The sequence below is a fragment of the Sminthopsis crassicaudata genome, chromosome 3 (genome assembly GCF_048593235.1).
Source record: "Sminthopsis crassicaudata isolate SCR6 chromosome 3, ASM4859323v1, whole genome shotgun sequence".
Taxonomy (NCBI): Eukaryota; Metazoa; Chordata; class Mammalia; order Dasyuromorphia; family Dasyuridae; genus Sminthopsis; species Sminthopsis crassicaudata.
The window spans coordinates 197638317-197661680 of record NC_133619.1 but is presented as its reverse complement, the minus strand read 5'-3'; the positions used below and the strand labels follow the sequence as shown (position 1 = coordinate 197661680).

General features: G+C 34.1%; 1 protein-coding gene across 1 annotated transcript; it reads right to left on the bottom strand.

Moving 5' to 3' along the window:
• Positions 1-1166: 1166 nt before the first annotated feature.
• Positions 1167-20928, bottom strand: CHMP2B (charged multivesicular body protein 2B). Its single transcript, XM_074299798.1, has 6 exons — positions 20623-20928; positions 11203-11294; positions 7041-7235; positions 4992-5094; positions 3430-3536; positions 1167-2372 (listed from the first exon to the last, which is right to left on the bottom strand). The coding sequence occupies exons 1-6, from the start codon at positions 20654-20656 to the stop codon at positions 2259-2261; spliced, it is 645 nt and encodes a 214-aa protein (XP_074155899.1). The 5' UTR covers positions 20657-20928; the 3' UTR covers positions 1167-2258.
• Positions 20929-23364: the final 2436 nt, after the last annotated feature.

The following is a 23364-nucleotide window of genomic DNA, read 5'->3' as shown; positions in this document are numbered from 1 at the left end:
GAGCTCCCTTGCTATACATGTACATATGCACATATATAAAACATAAATATATGCGTACATACACAAATGTATGTATGTATGTATGCATGTATACACACACACACACACACACACACACACACACACACACACACACACACACACAGATATAGAAGTTTATATTTGGAGAGACAATTCCAACAGTGGATGCAGCCATGGCCTCAGGGCTAGGTTTGTCTGGGTCCTGATATATTCTGGTGGTATAACCCTATATGAGTCATTTAGCCTTTTAAAGTCTAATTGTAATTATAACAATAACAGTAACAGTAATTTCCCCAAAAAACAATGATCATTACACAACAATTCTAAGATTAGCAGATATCAAACACTTACTATGGAATACAAAAGGAAAAAAGGCATCCAGGAATTAAACCTTTATTGGATTTTTTAAAACAAAATAATTTATAAAAAATGAAGAGCCCCCAAAAATAAATGAAAAAGTAAACAGCATTATTATTTACACTTAAGAGCACCAAAAAAATTACTTTTTTTTATAATCCAGTAATTTGAAATGGGCATTTAATGTTCAGTGATGCTATGCAAACTAAAAAATTCCCATGATTGGGACAGCTAGGTGGCGCAGTGGATAGAGCACCAGCCCTGAATTCAGGAGGACCTGAGTTCAAATATGATCTCAGACACTTAACACTTCCTAGCTGTGTGACCCTGGGCAAGTCACTTAACCCCAGCCTCAAAAAAAAAAAAAAAAAAAAAAAAAAAAATTCCCATGATCAAATCTTAAATCAAAGTGAAAATTTTAAATTATATTATACAGGTGTAGAATACAGTTTCCCCTTCCTACCTATCAATCTTTATGGGATATTTGTTCCCTCTTTTTTGAGTTTTATCCACTGTGCCACCTAGCCGCCCCAACCCTCACCATTCTCAATATTCCAGATGACTTCACTCTCATCTCTCCTAAGTTTACAATGACATATTCTTAGGGAAAAAGCATTAAAATACATTTTCTACCATTAAGTTACTTTAAAAAATGAAATTGAATGAAAACAAAAAGACTTAAAGAACCTATTTCTGTTCAATTTTTCCAATATATACACATTAAATACCACAGAATTTCTACTTTAAAAAAATACAGCATAGCATATTAATACACTTTTTAGGCAGCATTTTTCTGACAAAAGTTTATTTACAAAAACTTCAATTAGTTTTGCTTTAAAATTGCAATGTTTAATATCCTCTGCTACTATATTAGTATTAGTAGTGCTTCATACTGGACACATGGTATCTGGAAAGAAGGTTCAATCTAAGGATGAATTCAGCTCATAAGAATGTGGAAGAAAAAGTAGGATTCATATAGAGAAAGGCACAATAATTCTTTCAAGGACCAACAAATTGTTACATTAGTATCTTAACAAAATGAAATCAATGTCCTTTACTATTAATTTTGTAAAATATTAGAGCTGGAAGAGACATTTTGCACATCATCTTGTAGACACCCTCTCATTTTACAGCTTAAGGAAACTGAGGTCCTGAGAGGGCATGTGACTTTTCCAAGGCCATACCACTAGTTAGAGTTAGGTTTAGAATTCAGGTCTCCTAACTACCAGTTCTGGGTACTAACTAGTCAAGTAAAGTGATAGGTCCCAGATAAGAAACCTCAAGAACTGTCAAACTAGGTCACCATTTAAGTTTAAAATTAATCATTCAAGTTTCACACCAACAATTTAAAGAAGTGCACAGAATTTTTTGTGCTACAAGAATTTAAGGCAGGTGCCAAGAATGTTTTAAAAAACTACAAACTTTACATATCGAAAGAGGGCTTTTGTTTCAAAGCATTTTAAATATAATTTGATAACTGAAGTTCTTGTGGCCATGGTTCAAAATACAAGCAGCAGATAAAGGTCTCCTGTCAGTTGAATCTTTTGCAATTCTTTATATTGGTGCTTAGTGCCATTTCTCTACATGGGGAGAAAAGATTTAGAATGCAAGTACAATCTGGCACTAACCTTAATAGAATTTTACAGTATAACATGCAGGGAATAAGTTCAGACATAATCATTTCAAAGTATTTGGTAATTAAGATTCAAATGTCTTCTCTTTTTTGTAAATCATTCTTTGGCAAAAAGACTTAAAACAAGATATGGATTGAAACTTCATTGACTATTTTTTGCAAAATAAGTAAGTTCTTTAAAAGGAATTTACAGTGCCAATTTTATGCTGACTGTAAATCATTAATATGGATCATAAATAAATTTCAGTTAATCTACTCCCAAAGCCTTAAGTTGTCGTTCAATCTCTTCATCAGAAATTGTAGATGCTTTTGATGTAGATGCAGATGGTAAACCTCGGGCAGCTGATGGTGCTTTGGCCATCTATTTAAAACAAAAGAAAAAAAAGAAAAATGATTGTTAGAAATTTGACTGATATCTAAAATAGTATGACAATTTAAGAAGTATCAAATCAAATTCTGACACACAAAGTTAAAGGTATGAAAAATAAATATGTTAATTATGTTGGTCAAAAATCAATAAAGTGAGATCAAGGATATCAGAGATAAAAGATAAAAAAGGGAATAATTTTTGAGCCACCTTAAATCAAGTGTTTTCCTTCAGAAAGGTGTGTTCCCTGACAAGCATAAGATAATCCTGATTGGTAGACATTTAATCATTATAAAGGGTGGTATAAGGGTGGGGTAGCAGTTGAAGAATGAAGTGTGGTCCTGAGATTCAGCAGCCTCCAGCCAACTGGGCAAGGAAAACTACTCTATTCTAACTCAGCTTTTTCTTGAGGCAAGTCATCTCAACTTTGATTAAAAACCAAGGATACAAGAATCTTTTCTAAATAGCACAGACTTACTCAAGTTAGCTTTTATTTATGGGATAAATAGAGAGCAGACCAGGCACTGGTCACATTTCCTTAACCATTCCTAGAGCTATTTTTGCTTTGTGAGCTAAAACAAAAAGTGGGGATTTTAAACAGAGAAAGGAACATTACAAATTAATATTAATAATCAAACAATGCAGCATGAAAATTAATTTTCCTCAGAAGGTTCATGTTATTTTTGAGATAGCTACAAAATTACCTATGTTGAATGAAAAATAAAAATTTACAAACATAGTTGATGATAATATTTCCAAATATTAAGTAGTTAGGTAGCCCAATGATAGGGGTCTGAACCTGGAGTCAGGAAAATTCATCTTCCTGAGTTCAAATCTAGCATCAGGCACTTACTAGCTGTGTGACCCTGGGCAAGTCATTTAATCTCTTTGCCTCGGTTTCCTCATCTGTAAAATGTATTGGAGAAGGAAACAGCAAGCCATTCTAAAGGCTTTGCCAAGAAACCCCCAAATCAAGTCACGAAGACATGATTGAAAAATGACGGGACAATGACAATGACAACAATATCAACATGAACAGCAATATCTATACCTTTCCAGAGATTTCAATTCCAATTTCATCAAGCACCTGGTTCACAATATCCTGGCTTTCTTCTTCATCATCAGATCCATCAAAAATGTCATCCAATGTATCATTGACTTAAAAAAGGAGAGTAAAATTGTTGTTCTGAAAAGCTAAGTATTCCTAACAAATTACATTTAGAAGACAATCCAGTTCTAATAATCTAAGTGAATTATTAAGCTCTGAACCCAAATTTAAGATAGTATAATTTATAAGTAAATGTATTTTCAAACTAAAATTAGAATATTTGGCGTTCTTATCAAAGTTCTCTTTTTCCCCTACTTATGATGCCCTTCAATATATGGCAACTATTTTTCTAAAGCTTAGTTTCAAAGTGAAATCATTCTAAAAATAATCAGTTACATGGGGGAAAATATAGTAAGAACAACAATAATATAAGTTCAATCCAACCTTCCTAAATAACCTTTTAATGAATGAAAATATAAATTTTTAATTTTACTTTTGTGATTATTAATTATTAGAAAAACTTTACTGATCTTTGGTTATTAAGTTTAATATTAAAATTCAAATTTAGCCAAGATTATATAAAAATTGTTTTCTATTTGAAACTCAGAATTGCAATAATTCCAATAATAATTAACAGAGATACAGAAACATTTTCAGAAATGTTTCCTTGTTGAGCCAAGTCTTAAATTAACTCTAAGGAAGTTTAAATATTTGTGAAGATCTTGTTTTCCAAAAACCGGAAAAAAGGACAGCATAGATGTTAAAACTAACATTGCTGCTGATAAAACTAAGGTTTATAAAACTCTAGTTTTCTTACCTGATAATGGTAATATAAATATTAACTTATAGGGCTCTTGTGAGAAATTAATCAATAACTCATGTATTTTTCAAAGGGATTTACAAATTAATAAAAATGTATTAAAGAAATCTTTTTGGAAAGATGAAAGAACAAAGATACTTCCATAAAAATGAAATTAATAAGAATGATTATGAATTTTAAATACATCAACAGTTATATATGATTCATTAGCGCTTAATGGAAAAGTTAATTCCTCTGATAAGGTCTGCTCACACCTGAGCCATCACTGAAAATTACATTATCATATTAGATAACCTGACCATTAAATAAATTGACAATTCTGTAGCAATTAAAAATTCACTAACCAAGTTTCATGTGCTAGGTAAAAATCAAATTACAATATAAAGATTAAAGTGAGGCCAATATAAGGAACTCTAGTTTTTAATATTTGTAACATAGTTGTAAAATCTTACAGAAAGGAATGACACTTAATCACAAAACATTAGAAAAATAGGCAACTTAATGGTTCTGATAATTAAACAGTTTTAGCAATATAGTTTAATAGAATTAAAATAAGACTATAGATACTATGTAGTATAAGAATATGGAATATCTTTTGATTTTGTTATTAAAGTATAGTTACAATAAAATCTAGATCTAGTTAACTATTTTTCATCAATATTCAGTTATAAGAATTTTTTGTTTTATGAAAAGTTTAAAAATTGAGCTAAAACATCACCAACACTATAAATTATATCAAACTTACTCATTTCTTCAGTCATTTCCATTTTCATGTTTTCCTTCTGGAAATTCTGCATTGTTTGTAAAGTCTTTTGTGGATCCATCTTCTTGTTAACTGCCTGCATTGTCTTTCAACAGGAGACAGAATGCATGTTATTTGCATAATTACGAAAATTCTACATCAAAATAAGGCCATAGAAAGTACAGTAAACCAGTACTTGCTATGAAAATAAATTCATACAACCTTCCAAAACTGCACACAGGGGTTTTTAAGATTGCTAACAAAATGAAAGACTTCACTATGAAAACAGCTGTTTAGCAACTACTTTAAGGAGATCAGAATGTAAGCAATCTCATCTGAATAGTAGTCAAAAGCATACTGGCAAACCAAAGGAATCCTGAGAATTCTAATCTATAAGTGAGTGAACACTGAATTTCTCTTAGAAACAAGATTTATGTTCTTGGGCCCTATACACAGATATTAACCTGGCAAATTTTAAGTCAAATGAAACATCAGTGTGTAAGCTACTATAAAAGTTATTCAATGGAAATGCTCTCACATTAAATATTGACAAAACAATTCTTTAAAATTCAATCTATGTTATGCAAAATTGGATACATATTTATCAACCTTGCTTCAATTTAGTAAATATTTAATAAGTGTCTACTACATAGAATTAGAGATGAATACCATAAAATTTACATATTATTTTCAATACTTGGTCTTAAGCCTTGAAAAGTCTGAGAATATACATATCATTTTTCTAAAAGTTTTCCTGAGGTCAAATTTTGAATTTTTCTTTTAAAGACTACAAGTACCAAAGTAAAGAAGGTAGACAAGCTCTGTTTCTTTCCATTTCAAATGATATGTCTTGTCATACATGTATGACATTTTTTTCTTACTCATTTTAGTTAACAATCAAAGAGTCACAGACCTTACAGCCATTGTCTTAAACTATATATATATATATATATATATATATATATATATATATATATATATATATATATATATATATATATATATGCTGTGGCCAAAATATGTAAAACATCTCTCAAACAGTAATTAGGAATTGGAAAATTTTGTGGTCTTTCAATATCAAAATATTGAGTCTAATAAGGTACTGTATCTATTTAGATTAAAAAAAAAAAATCTTTCATTTCAATGTCTTAACCAAAATTCTTTCCATCTTCCAACCTCATTCATAGTGAATGTCTTCCCATTCTACATATATAATCTTTACTTTCTGTAGCAATCACTGGCACATCATAAACTGCCTAGTTATTCATGATCTCCATGTTCTGACTCCCTGAATAGATTACAAACACATCAAACACAAAAAATTTAGCTTGTATTTCTTTCTATCTCCTACAGAATCTACTACAAAGGCTTGATAAATGGTAGTAAATTAAAAATTATTAAATGACTTAAAGACTAACAGTGCTTTAATATGAAGCACCTAATGAAGACACCTGTTAGTTAAGTGCAATATACACATGAACACAGGTACTGCAATCTATCTGATAGCTAAGAGACATCCCCAAAGATATATTCTTCAGATAGTCTTAATTAATAGAAAAAATTGTCCCAAGTAATTAACAAAAGGAAATCATAATTTATGCTCACAATTCATTGAAATAACATCAATTCTTTTCTGTCAAATCCAGTAAAAGAATACCAGCTTTCTTAAATTAATTATATATGTGACAGATGCCTGCTTTGATAATTTCAGTACTGTGAGTAAGTAATCCTTCCACCAAAGGCAGAACACAACCTATACAGGAAGGCAAAGCTTTCAAAATTCTGGTTATATTTCCATATAAAAATGAGGCACTACAGAAAGGATTCTAGTAGAAGGAAGGTGTTACATTTTGAGAAAATGGAAATATTCTCAAACTAAACTAAAACTATTAAAGAAACAAAGTATTTAAACTGTTGTATTTGTATAACAAAAAGGTCTATAAATAATAGTTTAATCTATTATACATAATTTAATTAGCATATACTCATGTTTAATAGATATTTTTATATTGATTATATACCAGCACTTAAGACATGAAAAGACAAACTTACTTTTGCAGTAGTTGACATGGCTCCAGCCATCTTCATTTGGGAGTTCATTACTTTAGTTTGTGTGGACATAGAAGTGACTTTTGAACTTACGGCAAAAGTTCTAGTTTTTTGTTTCCTCAGTTGCACAAGCTGTTTAGCTAAAACTCTGCAGGCTTCTTTGTTACCAATCTTGGCCATTTTTTTAATTTCTAGTTCCTACATTTTATGGAAGAGAAAAAATGGTGTTCTTAGCATTATTTACATATACACATTACATTACGTATGTTATTTACAAACATGCCCAATTTTCAATATTAACAGGATGGAACAAACTTTCAAAGCTATAAAAGAACATCATCAGTCTATGGAAGAACATCATTAATTTCATTCTATTACTTTATATGAAAGTACAAAAGTGCTCCTTTTTCACAAAGCAAGCAAAGAAGTTCTTCACAGAAACAACTGTATATATTCATCCCTATGTATACAACCCAGGAGAAGTAATTAGTCTGGTATAGCATAGAACTAGTGATTCCATGGCTTTCTAAGTGTATTTTTCTATACCAGATTAAAATTTTTTAAATGGGAGAAAGAAAAAAGAGATAATTTATAGTATTAAAAGATACTCACCTTTTCCCCTATGACCCAGATATTAATGGAGGACCTAAGACTTTCCGAGGCCTCCTCCCCTCCCTTAGGGAGATAATATAATTAGTGATGAATCTACTCTTGAAAGGGCTAACTAGGCTGAAGACAAAAGGAGTTGAGTAGCTGTTCTTTGTCCTTAGTTTCTGGAAGAGGACCATGACAGCAAAAAGGTAAGTAATGTCATGACTTCTGGGTGAACTGAATACAAGTGAGGCAGTGCTGTGCAAAGTCACCAGTCTCACTCTCTCCTCCATAGAGTCTAGTGGCAAGATATAAGTCAGTATGACTGGAGATGGCCCTAGCTGCAATGGGAGACCTTAGTGTTTTTAAGTTAAGACCTTTCCCAGGTCTTGGTTTGTCTAAGGCAGCACCCATTTATTGATTAAGGCTAGGTAAGAAACTAGGCAAAGGATAGACTCTTTTACTTAGTTTCCACCAAAAAATCAATCTAGAAGGGGAGGGGACACTCAAGAATTTCTAGTCATAAAAGAAACAACTGCTATTTATACTCACTTTCAGTCATCAGAGACCAGATAATGACTAATATCTAGTGTTGGCCAATTAAAGGGAACAGAGTGATTTGGGATTAAGGCATGGTCCTTAAAAAAAGAAATCCAGCCCTTAGGCCCCAAGATATCTAGCAGTGGGGGAAGAAAGGAAATGAGGGAGAGGAAGGAAAGAAGGAAGGAACTGACCAACTGGGACACCAGTGGGGCATCTCCTACCACTCACAGATTATTCTTTGTCCTTCTTTCTTGAAGAGGACCATGACATCATGGAAATGATATTTAACTAGCAAATGAACTGGATTTAGGTGAGGCAGGGCTATGTAAAGTCACCAGCCTCACTCTTTCCTCTAGAGCCAGATGCAGATCACAACTATAACAAGTTAGGCCCCAGGCCTCTACTGATTTTTTTTTGACACATTTTTCTATTAATGTTAATGAAAGGAGCATGACAATTTACTTCCTTGTAGCTTGACTCACAGTTCATATGATTCTGAGTTCAAAGGAGCCTAGAGAGAATTTCCCTTTCCCCAGCCACCATCTGTCATTATTCCATACTCTCATCTATACATTCAAATCAGCACTATTACTCCCATTTCTCCAATTCCATTCAGCCTTCTATCATGACCTTCGGAACTCACATTCTAATATTAATAAACTGTCATTCATATTAAGAACTCTGCCCTTCCCCAGGATAAAGTTCTTTGTATATATCTTGTATTTAATTTTGTAGGCAACAGTAATCTCATCCCAGGAAGAGAAAAGAGTGTTTTGTTCTTTGTTCCCTTTAAAAGCTAATAAAGTGGATGCTAAAGAGATGTTTGTTGAATTGACCAAAGAAAAAGAATATGAAGAATTATAGTAACCTAATTAAAGCATTTTAACCACCCTTATTATTCCTAAATATTTAGAATATGATATTCTATAGGTATCTTTATTTCATCCAAACATTTACTAATATGCAATAGGAATCAAATTGGTCACTAGGCTTTTTTTTGGAGCATATGTAATTATCAAATAGGTAGCAAAATTCTGTCTGTTGAGTGGATTAAAAATCCATTTTAAATACTTTTCATTAATTTGCCCTTATTAAGTAGTAAGCTATATTAGCTTTTCTAGAATCTTACCTATTTTTCCAACCTCAAGGAACAGTACTCCCCTTCTATGAAGAACAATCTAGACAAAAATAGCCTCAGTTCTTCACACAAAATTCTCTTTTCTCTTCTCTCCTTGCCTTTTCACTGACTGTCTCCAAGCCTCAAATGCAGGCCTTTCTTATCTTCTATCTCATAGAATCTTGTCTTATTCTAAGTACCACCTAAATTATTCTAATGGCTCGTGTCTTCCTGTACTCATCTAAGTTGCACTTTACTTTGTAATATCCTTATTTATTCTGTACATATTTACATGTCTTTAATGATCTCAGTAAGACTATTACTTTCTTAGGAGTAAGAACTGTTTCAATTTCTTGCATTTGGAGGCCTAGCATTTAGCACAGGGTACATAGTACATAGCACATAGTACATAAAAAGCAATTAAAACTCACTGACAGCTTGCAAGGTATTTTTCATATTTAGAGAGAAAACAAGCAAAAAACAATCTTCAATCTCATCACATTTATATTCTTTTGGGGAAATATAGATATAAACAGAAAAAAAAAGAGAAGGGAGAAATGATTAATAGGAGAATCTGGGAAGACATAATTGGCTTGTAAGCTAAACTTTTGAGTAAGACTGGAATACATTCCACTCATAAGGGACAGTTTGAGCAAAAGTATAGAAATGGAAAATGAAATATATTATTTAGGGAAGAGCAAAGAAGGCCAGTTTGACTGGAATTGACATATGATTGGAGTAAAGTACAAGTCTAGAAAGGTAAGCAGGAGTATACAGTGAAGGAATTCAAATGCCAAAATAAGACGTTTATATTTTATCAAAGAGTCAAGAACTGATTAAGATTTTTGATTAGACTTGACTCTTAGTAAGATTATTTTGCAATCATGTGGATGACAGACTAGAAAAAAAATAATGTCTTCTGTTTGTTTCAGATGTGTACAGAACGATTTTTATGGAAATGAGCAACAGTTAATTAATTGCTCATTAAAGACTGAACTTTAGGTGAGAAGAGGGTTAGCTATATATGTGAATGTTATCTGAATAGCAATGATAACTCAACCTAAAGCAACTGATGAAATCAGCAAGAGATAAGAGGGTAAAAAGAGAAAAGAGGGTCCAGGAGGGGACCTTAGAATATATCCACAGTTAGCAGACAGAAATCGACTCAGCAAAGGATGCTGAGAAGGAGCAATAAGGAGAATCCAGAGGAGAATATCTACATGAAAATTCCAGGGTGCTAAGGTCCATGACATGGAGCGATTCTGGACTATAGAAACTGCCTAGATATGCAGTATCTTCTTGGGGGAAGAAGTTAGGGGAACCAGAGGGGGAGCCTAAGTTCTATGAATGCAAGAACTAATTGAAGAGGAAAAGGAAAATGATGAAGAAAAACTTAATAAAAGGGTCCAGAAAGCATAATTGGAGGTGAAAATAGAACCAGTTAAAAAGTTGGTTAGTTTTTACTCAGTGTAGGCACAGTAAAGATCTTGAGATACAAATCAGTAATTCCAAGGTCCTGTTAGATAGATGGAACAACTTTTGAGATTGTTTCCTTCTGATATTAACCACAATTGCCTTTTTTCTAATTTATTTAAGAGACTGAATGATTCTTCTATAAGAAAGCTAGAATTCTAGAATTCTAAATTTAAGTTCATTATATTCTAAATTAAAGAATCTCAAAAAATGGGATATTCCACATATGAAATACCAAATCTTAATAAAATGATAAAGCGGAGGAATGGGGAGTAGGAGGAAAAGGAGAAAATAAGTAAGAAAATGATTAGGAAAGCTTTGATATGACTAATAAATGATGCTCCATCACTTGCCACCCCATTTTACTAGTTAGCTAATTATCCCTATGTTAATTTCCAAATTTGTCTGAAAAGTTAAGCTGAAATTTAATGTTCTACTTACCAGCTGTTTTTCCTGTTTTTCTAATGCTGCTCGATCTCTCATTATAGCCCTCTGTGTACCACGTAACTCTCGATTCTGTTCCTTTATTATATCTAAGAAAACAAACAAACAAAAAATTCTCAAATTTATGGATTGTAACGCTTTCTTCAATATTATTTAAAATATCAAAAGCAAAGAAATTAATAAAAAACTGCACTTTATTAGATGTGTATATTTTCTTTCTCTTGTCAATTATAACAATAAAACTAGTGAGGCTGCAAGTCTGAATTCTAAATGTAAATAAAGACAGACTGAAAATACATAATAGAAGTTTTCACATTTTTATTTTAATAGGGCTTAAACATAATAGTTGCATAGTTCAACACAAAATTATATCTGATTTCCTTGGAGAAGTTATAAAAATGTGTAAGTACAAAAATATTTTGTTCAATTTCCAAAAAGACAAAACAAAACAAAACAAAACAAAAAAACAAAAGCAAACTCAAATATCATATAATACGTCTGAACTTATGCCATTTTAAAATACATAAGTTAAATACTCAGAAGGCTTTACTAAAGGATATAATGTTCAGGCTAGCTTTCTGGAATGCCTCAGGATCATTCCGAGTCCTTGGTCTTTGTGGAGAAGTGATGAAGGCAGGACAGCCACCAAGAGGCTGATCAAAAATGGAATGTCTCATTTCTAGTACTTCTCAGCTCTTATATATCTTAGTACAATTGCATCATTACAGTATACTGAATATGTGTGAACTAGAGAACCATTATATCATCATAGTATTAAGTGTATATGTGAACTAGAGAACCAACATCCCATCAATTCCACTGAGTTAACATCTTGTTTCAAGTATACCCCAGAGTTCTGGCCCTCTACAAAAGAGGAGTTACCTTTAATAATCATGAGTATGTGGATGGAAGAAATCTAAATTTGTGTATCTTATGTTTCTTTTAAGTTACTGAAACTCTGATTTGCTCAGGGCACAGTGCCTCCTAAGTTACTAAGCAGGACCTTGACAGAGTCCTTGTATTGCTTCTTTTGAGTGCCTTGCCTGGTGTGGGTTCTCTGTAAAAACTTTTTAAAGCAAGCATACATTTGACATTCAAATGTGGCCAGCCCACTGGAGTTATGCTCTCTGCAATTCAACTTAAGAAAGAACCTCAGTGTCTGGTACCTTATGTTGCCTAGTGACCTTCATAATTTTAAAACAATCTAATGGACATGATTCAATTTTCTAGAATGATATTGATAGGATGTCCAAATTTCACAGGTATACAATGAAGTCAGCATAATAGTTCTGTAGACCTATAATTTGGTAGATTGCCTAATACATCTCTCTGGCGCATTCTTTGAGAGTCTCCCAAATGTTGAGCGAGTTCTGGCAATGCATCTGTAAATCTCATCATCTATGTCGATTCCTTCTTATATTGTGGATTGCAACCCCACATGAGGTCATATGACTGAATGCGAGGGTTATGAAATTATGATCAATAAATGTTCGCTTTGTATATCTATTTTATATATCTATACATCTGAGTTGCATAACAATTTCTCAAGAAAAAAGGTATTTCAAGGGGAAAAACTTTTAAGAAGTTTTGATCTAGGTGATCATCCCTGGAAACTATAATGCCAAGTTACCCACAACATTGAAAATTTATCCTTTTGTAGTAACTAATGATGAATGGTGTGGTGTTGGCTGATAAAGAATCTGTTTTTTTGGTGTTGTTAGGCCAAAATTAGCACAAGCAGTAGAGAATTAATACATATGCTGTTACATCTCAGCTTCAGAGGTTGCATTGAATACATAATCATCTATGAATAAAGAATAGCGCACTAACTATCCCTCCACATTAGTCTTGTCTTGTAGCCTTTTAAAATTAATTCCTCAAGGGATAGCATAACTTCATTCTTTCTTAATCTCCAAATGCTAGTAATACTTACTTCCAAAGAAACTAACTCAAGTTGTCCCTTACACTACGCTTGCAAATCTCAATTCAATCCTTCGACTGTACATTTTAGAATACCTACTTTTTAATTAACAACTTTTTATTTTATTACATCTCCCTCCTTGCTTCTACCATTTGCTAGTATTGAGATTTGGCTTTCCCCTAACCCCAGTAACAAAAAATCCCTGGCTATCCTTTCAAGTACTTATTACAACTTCTTTCTTACCTACCTTCCCTTAACTCTTACTTTGTTAATTATATAACACAATCTATACACTCCTTGTTCTTCACGGCTTCTACAAGATGCTATCTACTGCTACCATTTAACAAATGTTCTCTCTAAATTTATTACCTAAACTAGCTCCTGATGATTATATATTGACCCAAAGAGCATTTTCAGTAAGTTTAATGCCTGGCTCCCATTTTTGTTCTCTACCCCAATTACCTCTTCATACTAAAATATTCAACATACATAGTTCTTCAGTCTACTCAATTCATATGACCTCTTCCTCTGGTCTACTTCAACTCACAAGACTGGTCTTACTCTTAATTCTAATTCCAAATGTAAGAACTCTTAAAATTCCTTTACCTGATCATATCTTATTATCTTTTGGGGGCCTTATTACCAATAAACTTCTTCCTATTGTTATCTCTAATCCCTTCACCCCCTTACTACTTTTCCTAAGACTACTACCACTACCACATTCCCTAGACATTAGCTAAACATTCCTTCCTAGTCAACCCAGATGCATTAGTTCAAATGTACATTATCCTCTCCAATCAAATTCCTTGCTCCTTACTCCTTTTGCTTATCACATCTGATTAAGCACTAACCTCAGGCTCCTCCCATCGATACAGACTAACTCACAAAAATTGGATGACTAATTATAATGAATTATAAATTAATAATTTCTAATCTGAACTAGGTCTTCCCCATAACAACACTCGTTTCTAATCAGTTTTCTATAGATAGTATCTGTCTACTCTAAACTTTCTCCTTTCAGGCCTCTTTTGAGGTACTCTTCTCATCTGTCTACTGAAGAGTACCTCATATTTCATAAAAAAAAAAAAAAAAAAAAAACTTTTCCCATTCAGCATGAACTCCATTTTTATCCTTTCTCTTCTCACATTCTCTTGGCATCCCCTATTTTTTCCTCTATTCCAGTTTCTGATAAAAAGATAGGTGGCTGTTCTTGCCAAGACTAACCCCTGAATATGAAGCTGTTTCCAAACTTTCTTCTCTAGCATATTTTTCCTCACAATCATCCTCATTCTTTTTCCTGATCTTTAACCTCTGTCAACTGGTTTCTTCTTTGAAGTCTATTCTATAAACAAGCCTAAGTCTCTTTCATCTTTTAAAAAACCCATATTAGATTCTACCATCCTTATTAATTACCATCCTACAACTCCTTGGCTGAACTATGAAAAAGCCATCTATATTCAGCATCTTCATATCCTAAGCTCATATTCTCTTCTAAAGCCTTTGCAGGCCTGCTTTCTTACCTCACCATTCAATTAAATTGCTTTCTCCAAAGTTATTAATAAATCCTCAGTTATCAAATGTAATGAATTTTCCTCCTCATAGCATTTAATACTGATGAGTATACTGTCCTTCTAGATACCCTTCTGAGTTTCTGTCTGACTTCTCTTGAGTCTCCTTGCTGGATCTCCATACAGGTCATACCCATTGACTGTAGGTGTTTTCATGGGCTCCTCCTGGTCTCTTCTCTGTATTTCTGCAATTTCCACTTGATGCTGGTAAATGACAAACCTTAAAAATGTAGCCTTAGTCTTTTCTACCACTATTTTGGAATCATCAAATGCTTATTGGCCATGCCAAACTGGATATCTAGAAGTGATCTAAAATTTGATAGGTCCATAATAGAACTCATTATTCTACACAACCCTCTTCAAAATCCACCTCTCTTCCAAACTTCCCCATTACTGTCAAGGGCACTGCTATCATCTGGTAAAAAGATTTAAATCCTCAACTCTTCACTTTTGTTCACCCCACATTATCTAATCAGCTGTCATCTTTCTCTCAGTTATTTTTAAATATGTCCCCTTCTCACCACTCATATAACCATCATGCTAGGACAGGACTTATCAATTCCTGACTGGTCTATTACAACAAACTTGTAATTGTTCTCACTACTTCTAGTCTCTGTACTACAATCTTAACCATGTTATTCTCTCTTCATCCTCACTCAAAAAATTCCAGAGACTCCCTATTGTCTCTACGATAAGATATAAACTCTTTGTTGGGCATGTAAAGGTCATCACAAACTAGTCCTCATCTTTTTAGAATTCTTACACATTACTTCCTTCCAAGTATTTTATGGTTGAGTCATACTAGCCTGCTTGATCTGCCTACATGAGTGTCATTGCACTGGCTATTTATCATGCCTGGAGTGCTCACCCTCCTCACATCATCTCTTAAGTTCTTGGCTTCCTTTAAAATTTAGTTCAAAATCCCGCTTCTACAAGAAGACCATTTCTGGTCATGTTTTTCCCTTCTGAGTTTATCTTCCAATTACTCTACATATATCACATATCTATTCCTATTTATGTATGTGTTGTTTCCCCCAATAGAAAAGTTCTTTGAGGGCAAAAGGTTTTTACTTTTTTGCATTCTAGTTTTTAGTATAGTGCTTAGTAAATCCTTAATACTTGTTGATTATCAGTCAATGCATCAAATTCTTATATAAGTAAACTGGAGTATTGCTACTCTAGAAGGATAATTTTGAAAAATCAGACACTTAATAGTGATTTTCTTCTTTTTTGTTTACTTAGAAACAGATTGACTCCAGACAAGAATAATATTGAAAAATAACAAAAGTGGGAAACCAGGAGAGTGAGAAAACTGAAAATTATGTCATCTGAGATCAACTGAAAAAATGGGAAGAACAACCCTGGAAAAGTCAGCCAAAGCTACCTCATAGGCAAACAAAATCAAATGAAATCTTAAGTATTATATCTTCCAGCTTCTAGTCTCTCCTCACTCCAATTTATCCTATATACTTCCACTTAAATAATGGAGTCTAAGGACAGAAACTTTCTTACTCAATTAGTCATTTCTTATTGCTTAAAGGATAACATATAAAAGCCACTTAAGTTTGGCTTTTAAAGCTTTAAATAACTTGGCTCCAACTATTTTTCCAGCCTCAGATATTTTTCAAGCAATCCAGTCAAACTGGTTTCTCTGCTACTTACACATCATTCATTTCTAGGCTCTAGGTCTTAATGATGACCACACCTCAAACCTGAAATTCCCTCTTTCCCTCAGTTTCAGGGTCTCTCTCTTCTTTTAAGATGCAGTTCGGACACCATCTTCAGCATGACACCTTTTCTGATGCCTCCAACTCTGTGTCCTCCAAAACAAACTATCTTGTATTCAGCCTTAAACTTACTGAATGGATTTTAAATTTAAATTTAAATAATTTTTAAATGGGTGACTTGGGTCTACCCCTGATGAAGCAATTGTATTAAGTAAACTTTCATAAAAACTATTAATATACTTGTTGGAGCCCTTTTAAATTGGAGTTTTTGATTATTTCCCTCCTCCTTCTCCTCCAATTATGTGAATGATGTGAAGATTTTATTTTGCCTTCAAAAAAATTTTTTATACAATATTGAAAAAAGTTACTAGCATAATAACATAGACATACACACAAATTTTTGTACATATTTCTAATTGTTGTTGTTCAGCCATCTTTCTGTTGTATATCTGTCTCTTTTGACCCATATTTGTATTTATGAAGTTCATATATGCTGTACTTTCCCCATTAGAATGTAAACTCCTTGTAAACAAGTGTTTGCCAGTGTCATTAGTACATAATAAGTGCTTTATTAAGCAAGTAATAATGGATCTAAATATAAGTAGCAGCATTGTGCAGTGGATAGAAAGCTGGCCATGGAGACAAAAACTCTAGTCCCACACACTAGGGCTCTATAACTTTGGGCAAGTCATTTAACCACTCAATGCTCTAGACAATTTTGAAAGACTATATATAAATTGTAGAGAGCCTTCAGAGGGATTTTCCCAAAACAATGGAATCACAGATTCAGATCCAGTTCTATGAAGGAATAAACACTCAGTGGAGATGAGAATGATATTCCAAAGATAAACAGTACTTCAAGCTCTGGAAGCACAGAAGTACCTGTGTTCCTATAATCTGTCAATTATGTCAGTATGACAGATGCTAATGACATCTTGAATTACAGGTTCATTCTTAGCTACAAAAATAGGTCCCCATTAGTTCACTGACAAAAAAGACTTATCTATAACAACTCCCCACCTCTCTCCCCACCTCTCAAAGTCTTTAAATGTATTTCCCAATTTTAAAAATTAAAACAAAAATAGTATTTGGCATTGTACTATTCTTCTCATTATTAAGCTTATGGTGTATACTCATTGTCATGTCCATAATGAATTAAACACGAATTATAATCAAAGAAAATGTTATAATTTTGTTTAATTTATGAGAATAGCATTCTTTAATGATCTATTACATATCTATCAACTGAAAGAAAAAAGATTCAAATTCTCCCTGGACATGTAAACTATATCACATTGTGCCTACAAAATAGATGAAAAGGGAGCAAGCAACAAAAGGCTCTTATGATCAATAATCATTGAGCCAAAAGATTTATCTAGGAGAAATGCATAAAGCAGCATTAAAAAGCATAATATATAGCCTCATTATTGCTTAGCCGGAATACTTCTGTCATCTCTCAGGGAAAGGGGAAACACACACACACATACACACACACACACACTCACACACCCACACAGACACCCCTTACTTGAAATAAAACCAAGAAGAAAAACATTAAAAAAAACAAACAAAAAAACTACATCAAATAAGGAAAGAAAAAAGGATGGTGTAAGAGTTTGATATAACTTGAGATAATTATTCAGAAAAACATGCTGTCAAATATCAAGCAATCCTAGTAAGTATTTCAAATAAGTAAATGTGTAGAGATAGAGGATTTTAAACAGAATAGTATTCTAACCACAGATTTTAAATTCATTAACATAATGGAAACAAAACTACCTCTCAAATATCTAGAAGGCCTTTTAATCAACAGATGTTAGAATAAACAGCATTTGCTAAGGAATAATGAATCCAGGGACAATGGACTATATGCTTCCTCAACGCACAACCTTATTGTACAATGTTTTCATCTTTTTACTTGATATCCTCAGTGACTATTTCTTCCCTTTTTCTATTTGATGAAGGTTCCAGAAGCTACCAAAAGAACTGTACAACTCGAAATGCAGACAATGAATTGATATCTAATTTCCCTTAAATAATTAAAATGTAAAAATTATGTAAAATGTTCTAATCTTTATAAGAAAAGCCCTACTAAGTTAACCATACAAATAAGAAATATTATGGATGCTATCTGCTGAAAATATTAAAATTTTCCTCATTTTTTACCTGTATATACAAAAAAACTCTTAAATATCTATAATCTAAACAAATCAGAAACCTAAAATACAATTTTTCTTAAAATATTTAATGATGACAACTGATAACCAGAATTAAAGACATTTACTAAAAACCTCTGAAGTGCCTTATTAGGGAAGATTATAATAAAATCAGTTATTTTAAAATCATGTATAATTAATGTATTCTAGTTTTTTAAAGATGATAAACTATACCTAACTTTCAGTTACTAAAAATTGGTAAAGAACAATCATTCTGAATATATGGGTGAGACATAAATGAATAGTAGAATTCTATCTTAGCAGTGAGAAATCAGGATTCTGCTGGCATCTAAACAAACAAAACAAGAAGATATATGACCATAAAAGAATAAAAGAATTATTTCCTGGTCTGGACAGAACATTCTGTTTGTACCAACCACTGTCTAAATTCTAGTGCTTCTTTTGTGGTAGAGCTGACTAGACAGCTTAGAAATAAGTGACTCTTGATACTAATAAAACATCATGCAAAAGCATAAACTTATTACATATTTCAAAATGTTCTTGTAGTTCTAGAACAATGCCAAGGGGACAGTTATCTATAAAAAGCTTTCTAAATAAGATAATTTCTTAAGGAAAGATTCTTAAGAAAACCACTTTTCTTTAATGCCTCAAAAATGTATTTTCAGAACATGAAAATACTTTAAAAAATAATTTTTATAATTCATTATTTCATTTTGCATACCCTACATCAAGGCCTTTGAAAGTAACAGGTGCTGAATAAATTTTTGTTAAACTTCACAGAATTAAATAAATAATTGCATCAGTTTTTCTCCTAAACTCAAGAGTAAAAAATGTTTAACACAATTTAAAAATAGGTTTGTTAACAATCAATTAAAATCAAACTGTTTTGATATTCTTTGAAATACAAATATAGGTAAGAATAAGTAAAGTGCACGTATTTGTTCAGTTCTTATTTTTATCACTTGAAATAGTACTACTATGTTTAAAAAAAAAAGCTTCAAGGAAGCATGACTTTTTCTGTCATTAGCAAATGGTAATAAAGCCATAATGAAATTGACTTCCACACTTCTTTTACAAACATGGGAAGATGTAAGATGGATAAAACCATTGCTTTTAATGGATCCAAATTTTAAGAATCAACTAAGTAACCCATATTGCTCCCATACAAGCATTTATTTGAGCCCCTTTTAAAGGATGATAATGCAAAAAAAAAAAAAAAAAAAAAAATGCAGTTTCTGGAAACAGAGGACCTGGGTTCAAATTTTAGCCTAGTACCCCCCTGGTGCCCTTGGAAAACACTATCCCCTTAGCCAAGTTCCTTATCAGAGAAGTGATAGGTTTGGACTAAAAGGCCTAAGCGTTTGACAAGATCCAGAGAACTTCTAAATATCTTTCTCTGTTTCTTTCCCTCCCTCTGTCCTTCTCCCCCAACTCTCTATAATCAGTTCAGCCCAAAGGTCAGGAGAAAACACAAACCAAACACAAGCACGAATAAGCCAAATTCATAGAACCCGCAGAACGTGTTCAAGATACAATTACATCTGCATGTATTCTATACATACATACATATAATTATACATATAATTTTGGTCACGATCGATGTGGCGATTTCTTTTACTTGACTGACTAGGCTTATTTGTTGCGAGAACTTTTGGTTTTTGGGGTTTTGTTGTTTTTCTGAAGGGGGAGAAAGTGGAGGAAGATAAAGTTAAACATTTGATTGAGTTTTTTTAAATTAAGGGAAATCATAACATCTGTGGGGACAGAAGTGCCAGCCAGCAGCAGGCCTCACTCTCTCCCCTACAGACATCCACAGACCAGAGGCTAGCTACCCGGATTCAGGGGTGCCTACTCAGTACGGACATCCTGGGCAGAGTGCGGAGCCGCCAGTGGAAGCGCAAGACCCGCCTCCAGCCGCAGGAGCAGGAAGTGCCGGCTGCCCCCGCCCGTCCACTCCCCGAGGGCAGCCGGGATACAGGCAGACCCAGAGGTGCCCCCGTACCCACCCGGGCCCCCAAACTTACCATCTACTGTCTTCTTCTTGAAAAGAGAAGCCATGATCACAGACCCCCGCCCCAGGCTAGGTTAGGGCAGGAGAGAAACCCGGGGGACCGAGAAGGGAATGGACCGGCGGGGAAGGAAAAGGAGTCACGGGTCCCCCGGCCCGCTGGGGGTGGTGGTGCGGAGTCTGCGCTGCCGGGGTTACCGCTGTCGCCTCGCAGGGAGCTCAGGTGACGGGGAAACAAGCAGAGTTGGTTTTTTTTTTTTTTTTTTTTTTTTAAGTCTGTCTCCCCGCTCTGGCGCTTGCGCGTTCAAGCTCTGGAGCCTGCGCCGGGAAGAGGCTGACGCTGACGCTGCCCGGACTCTGCCCTTCCTTCTGCCAGCCCCGCACCCCCTTCCTCCTCCCCCCCCTCCCCCGCGACCTCAGGACTGCGCAGAGCCTGCGGGCTCAGCTGGCCTCTGCTGCTGGGGAGACTGGGTGCTGCGGCGGTGGCCCGGCGCCTCTGGAGTCTGTTTTGCTGGCTCCGCGAGTGCCTAACCCCAAAGGGAGACAACTACGGCTCGGAAAGCAGGCAGGGGCTCCTGGGCATCACCTTTTCTTTCCCCCGGGGCAGGCAGTGCCACGTGCCATTCTCTCTTTTTGTTCCACACGCACACGCAGTGAAAGGATTCCAGGTACTTTATCCCAGGTTACTTAGTAAGCCCAGTAGAAGCATGAGAGATCCATTACTCTCGTGCATCCCCGGCTTCCTCCATTTTGATTGTGTGACCCAGATTACTCTTTTTTTCCTGCTTTCTGTTAAAGGCAAGAGCATTTATCGAACTCCTGTTTAAGGAGTGGTACAGTGAGGGGGCAGGGGGAAACCATGAATCAGAGATTCAGTCCTTTATCTGTTCCCCTATGATGGGCTGGGGAAGTCCTTCAACTCTTCGGGCCGCGCTTGCCAGACGTGGAAGAGGGGAGGTATTTGATACGGCATCAAACTCCTTCCTTTGCTAAATGAGAGATTGTAAAGCACTTTGAAACCTTAAAGCACTATGTAGTTTTTAAGAGAAAAAACTCATCCATTATTTTAAGTAATGTTTTAAAGTGCATATGTTGTGCCAGGCACATCGAAATGTGTTGTGATATATGAATAATAAAGGCTATTTTTTATTTGTTGCTTAAAATATATTCTTAAAAAAAAAAACAACAACACCCTATGATATAGGAGCTATTCTGACCGCAGAAGAAACAGACACACATTTCTTTTAGGGGAACTCACTAGAGAGTTACCATAAATCTGGAGCACTATATAGGTCCCTAGTGGTAGATGGAAGCGTTACAGGAGAGAGAAAGTGATTTTGCTTTTGTGCTCAACTGTTGTTGTGCTCAATCTGATGAAAATAAAGCTGCTTCTAGTTGAGGAAGAAAAAAAGAGAAAAACTCAGAAACATTATAAATGACTTGCCCCAGAGTCACACAATTAAGTGTCCGAGACAAGATTGGAATCCAAGTTTTTCTGGCACCTAGTCATTACAAAATGTTGTCTTGAAATCTCTGAATGGCTTTTGATTCTGTAATAAGAAAAATGTAATGCTTACTTTGAGTAGACTTTTAACCTATTGTTATGCTTCTCAACACTGGCCCCTAATCTATTGCATGAGTAACCTATTTAAAAAAGAAAAGAAAGCGGAATAATAAATCATTTAAAAATCTATCAACCTAAAAGGGATTTTGGGATCAAATTTTTAGTTTTTACCCATTTTATTAATGTTGATTTTCTACTTACAATCATTGTTGTTTGAATAAATTTTGAAAATGATAGTTCTCCTACCTCAGATAATTTTTTCCATGGGTATGTGAGAACTGATGTGAAAGGTGCTTCAATTGTGTTATCAATAATATCAAGTACCTCTGGGTTTATAAATCATGTCTCAGATTTTTTTTAAGCATGTGAGGGAAATCAGATTTCCCTTCCCTACTTTTTTCTTTTGTCCTAATAGGACAGAAAAGGCTAGATAATTTGGCCCAGAGGGACTCCCATAATATTATTACTACTACCACAGGGAACTGTCAATCAGTCTGTTTGTAGAAAAGTTTCTTATGATGATTTAGAAGAAAATACAATGTGTAATGACTTTTTTCTTATGTCCTGTAGTGTGTATGTCTGGTATGTATGTATAAGAATAATGGGACTATGTTAGGGGGAAAATACTGGATTAGGGCTAGCTTTTACATGAGCATGTGCATGTGCAGAGAAAACACAATTGTCTTCAAAGGGGTAAGAGTCAAGAAGCTATTGCATGTATACTCATCTCAGCTGTAGTCACTCTTGTTTTATGGCCCCTACAGACACCCCCCCACTGATTCTAATGTATTGGTTGGGAAGATGCCAATATGCTCAGTGGCAACCAGATGTAAGACCCACACAAAGTGCACACAGCAGGAGCAAAAAGCAATTCTCCATCATTTACAATAAGTTATTAAATTAAAAGTATGGATTCTACTTAAGTTTAAAAGCTTAAATATGAGATTCCCAAGACTGGAATTCATATAGACTGAAGTATATCTGGATTTTGGGAAACCAAGGTGTCATAAACTAGACCATAGTGTCGATTTATTTGTGAGCAGTTTTGCCATATGCAAACATACAAAGCTATGCTAACTTTTAGAAATTGAATGCTTCTCATATCAATTATAGAAAATGGTTCTGCATTAAAAAAAACACATGATTATGTGAGAAAATCTAGGAACTAGAGAAGGCATGGTGGAGAGCTTTTTA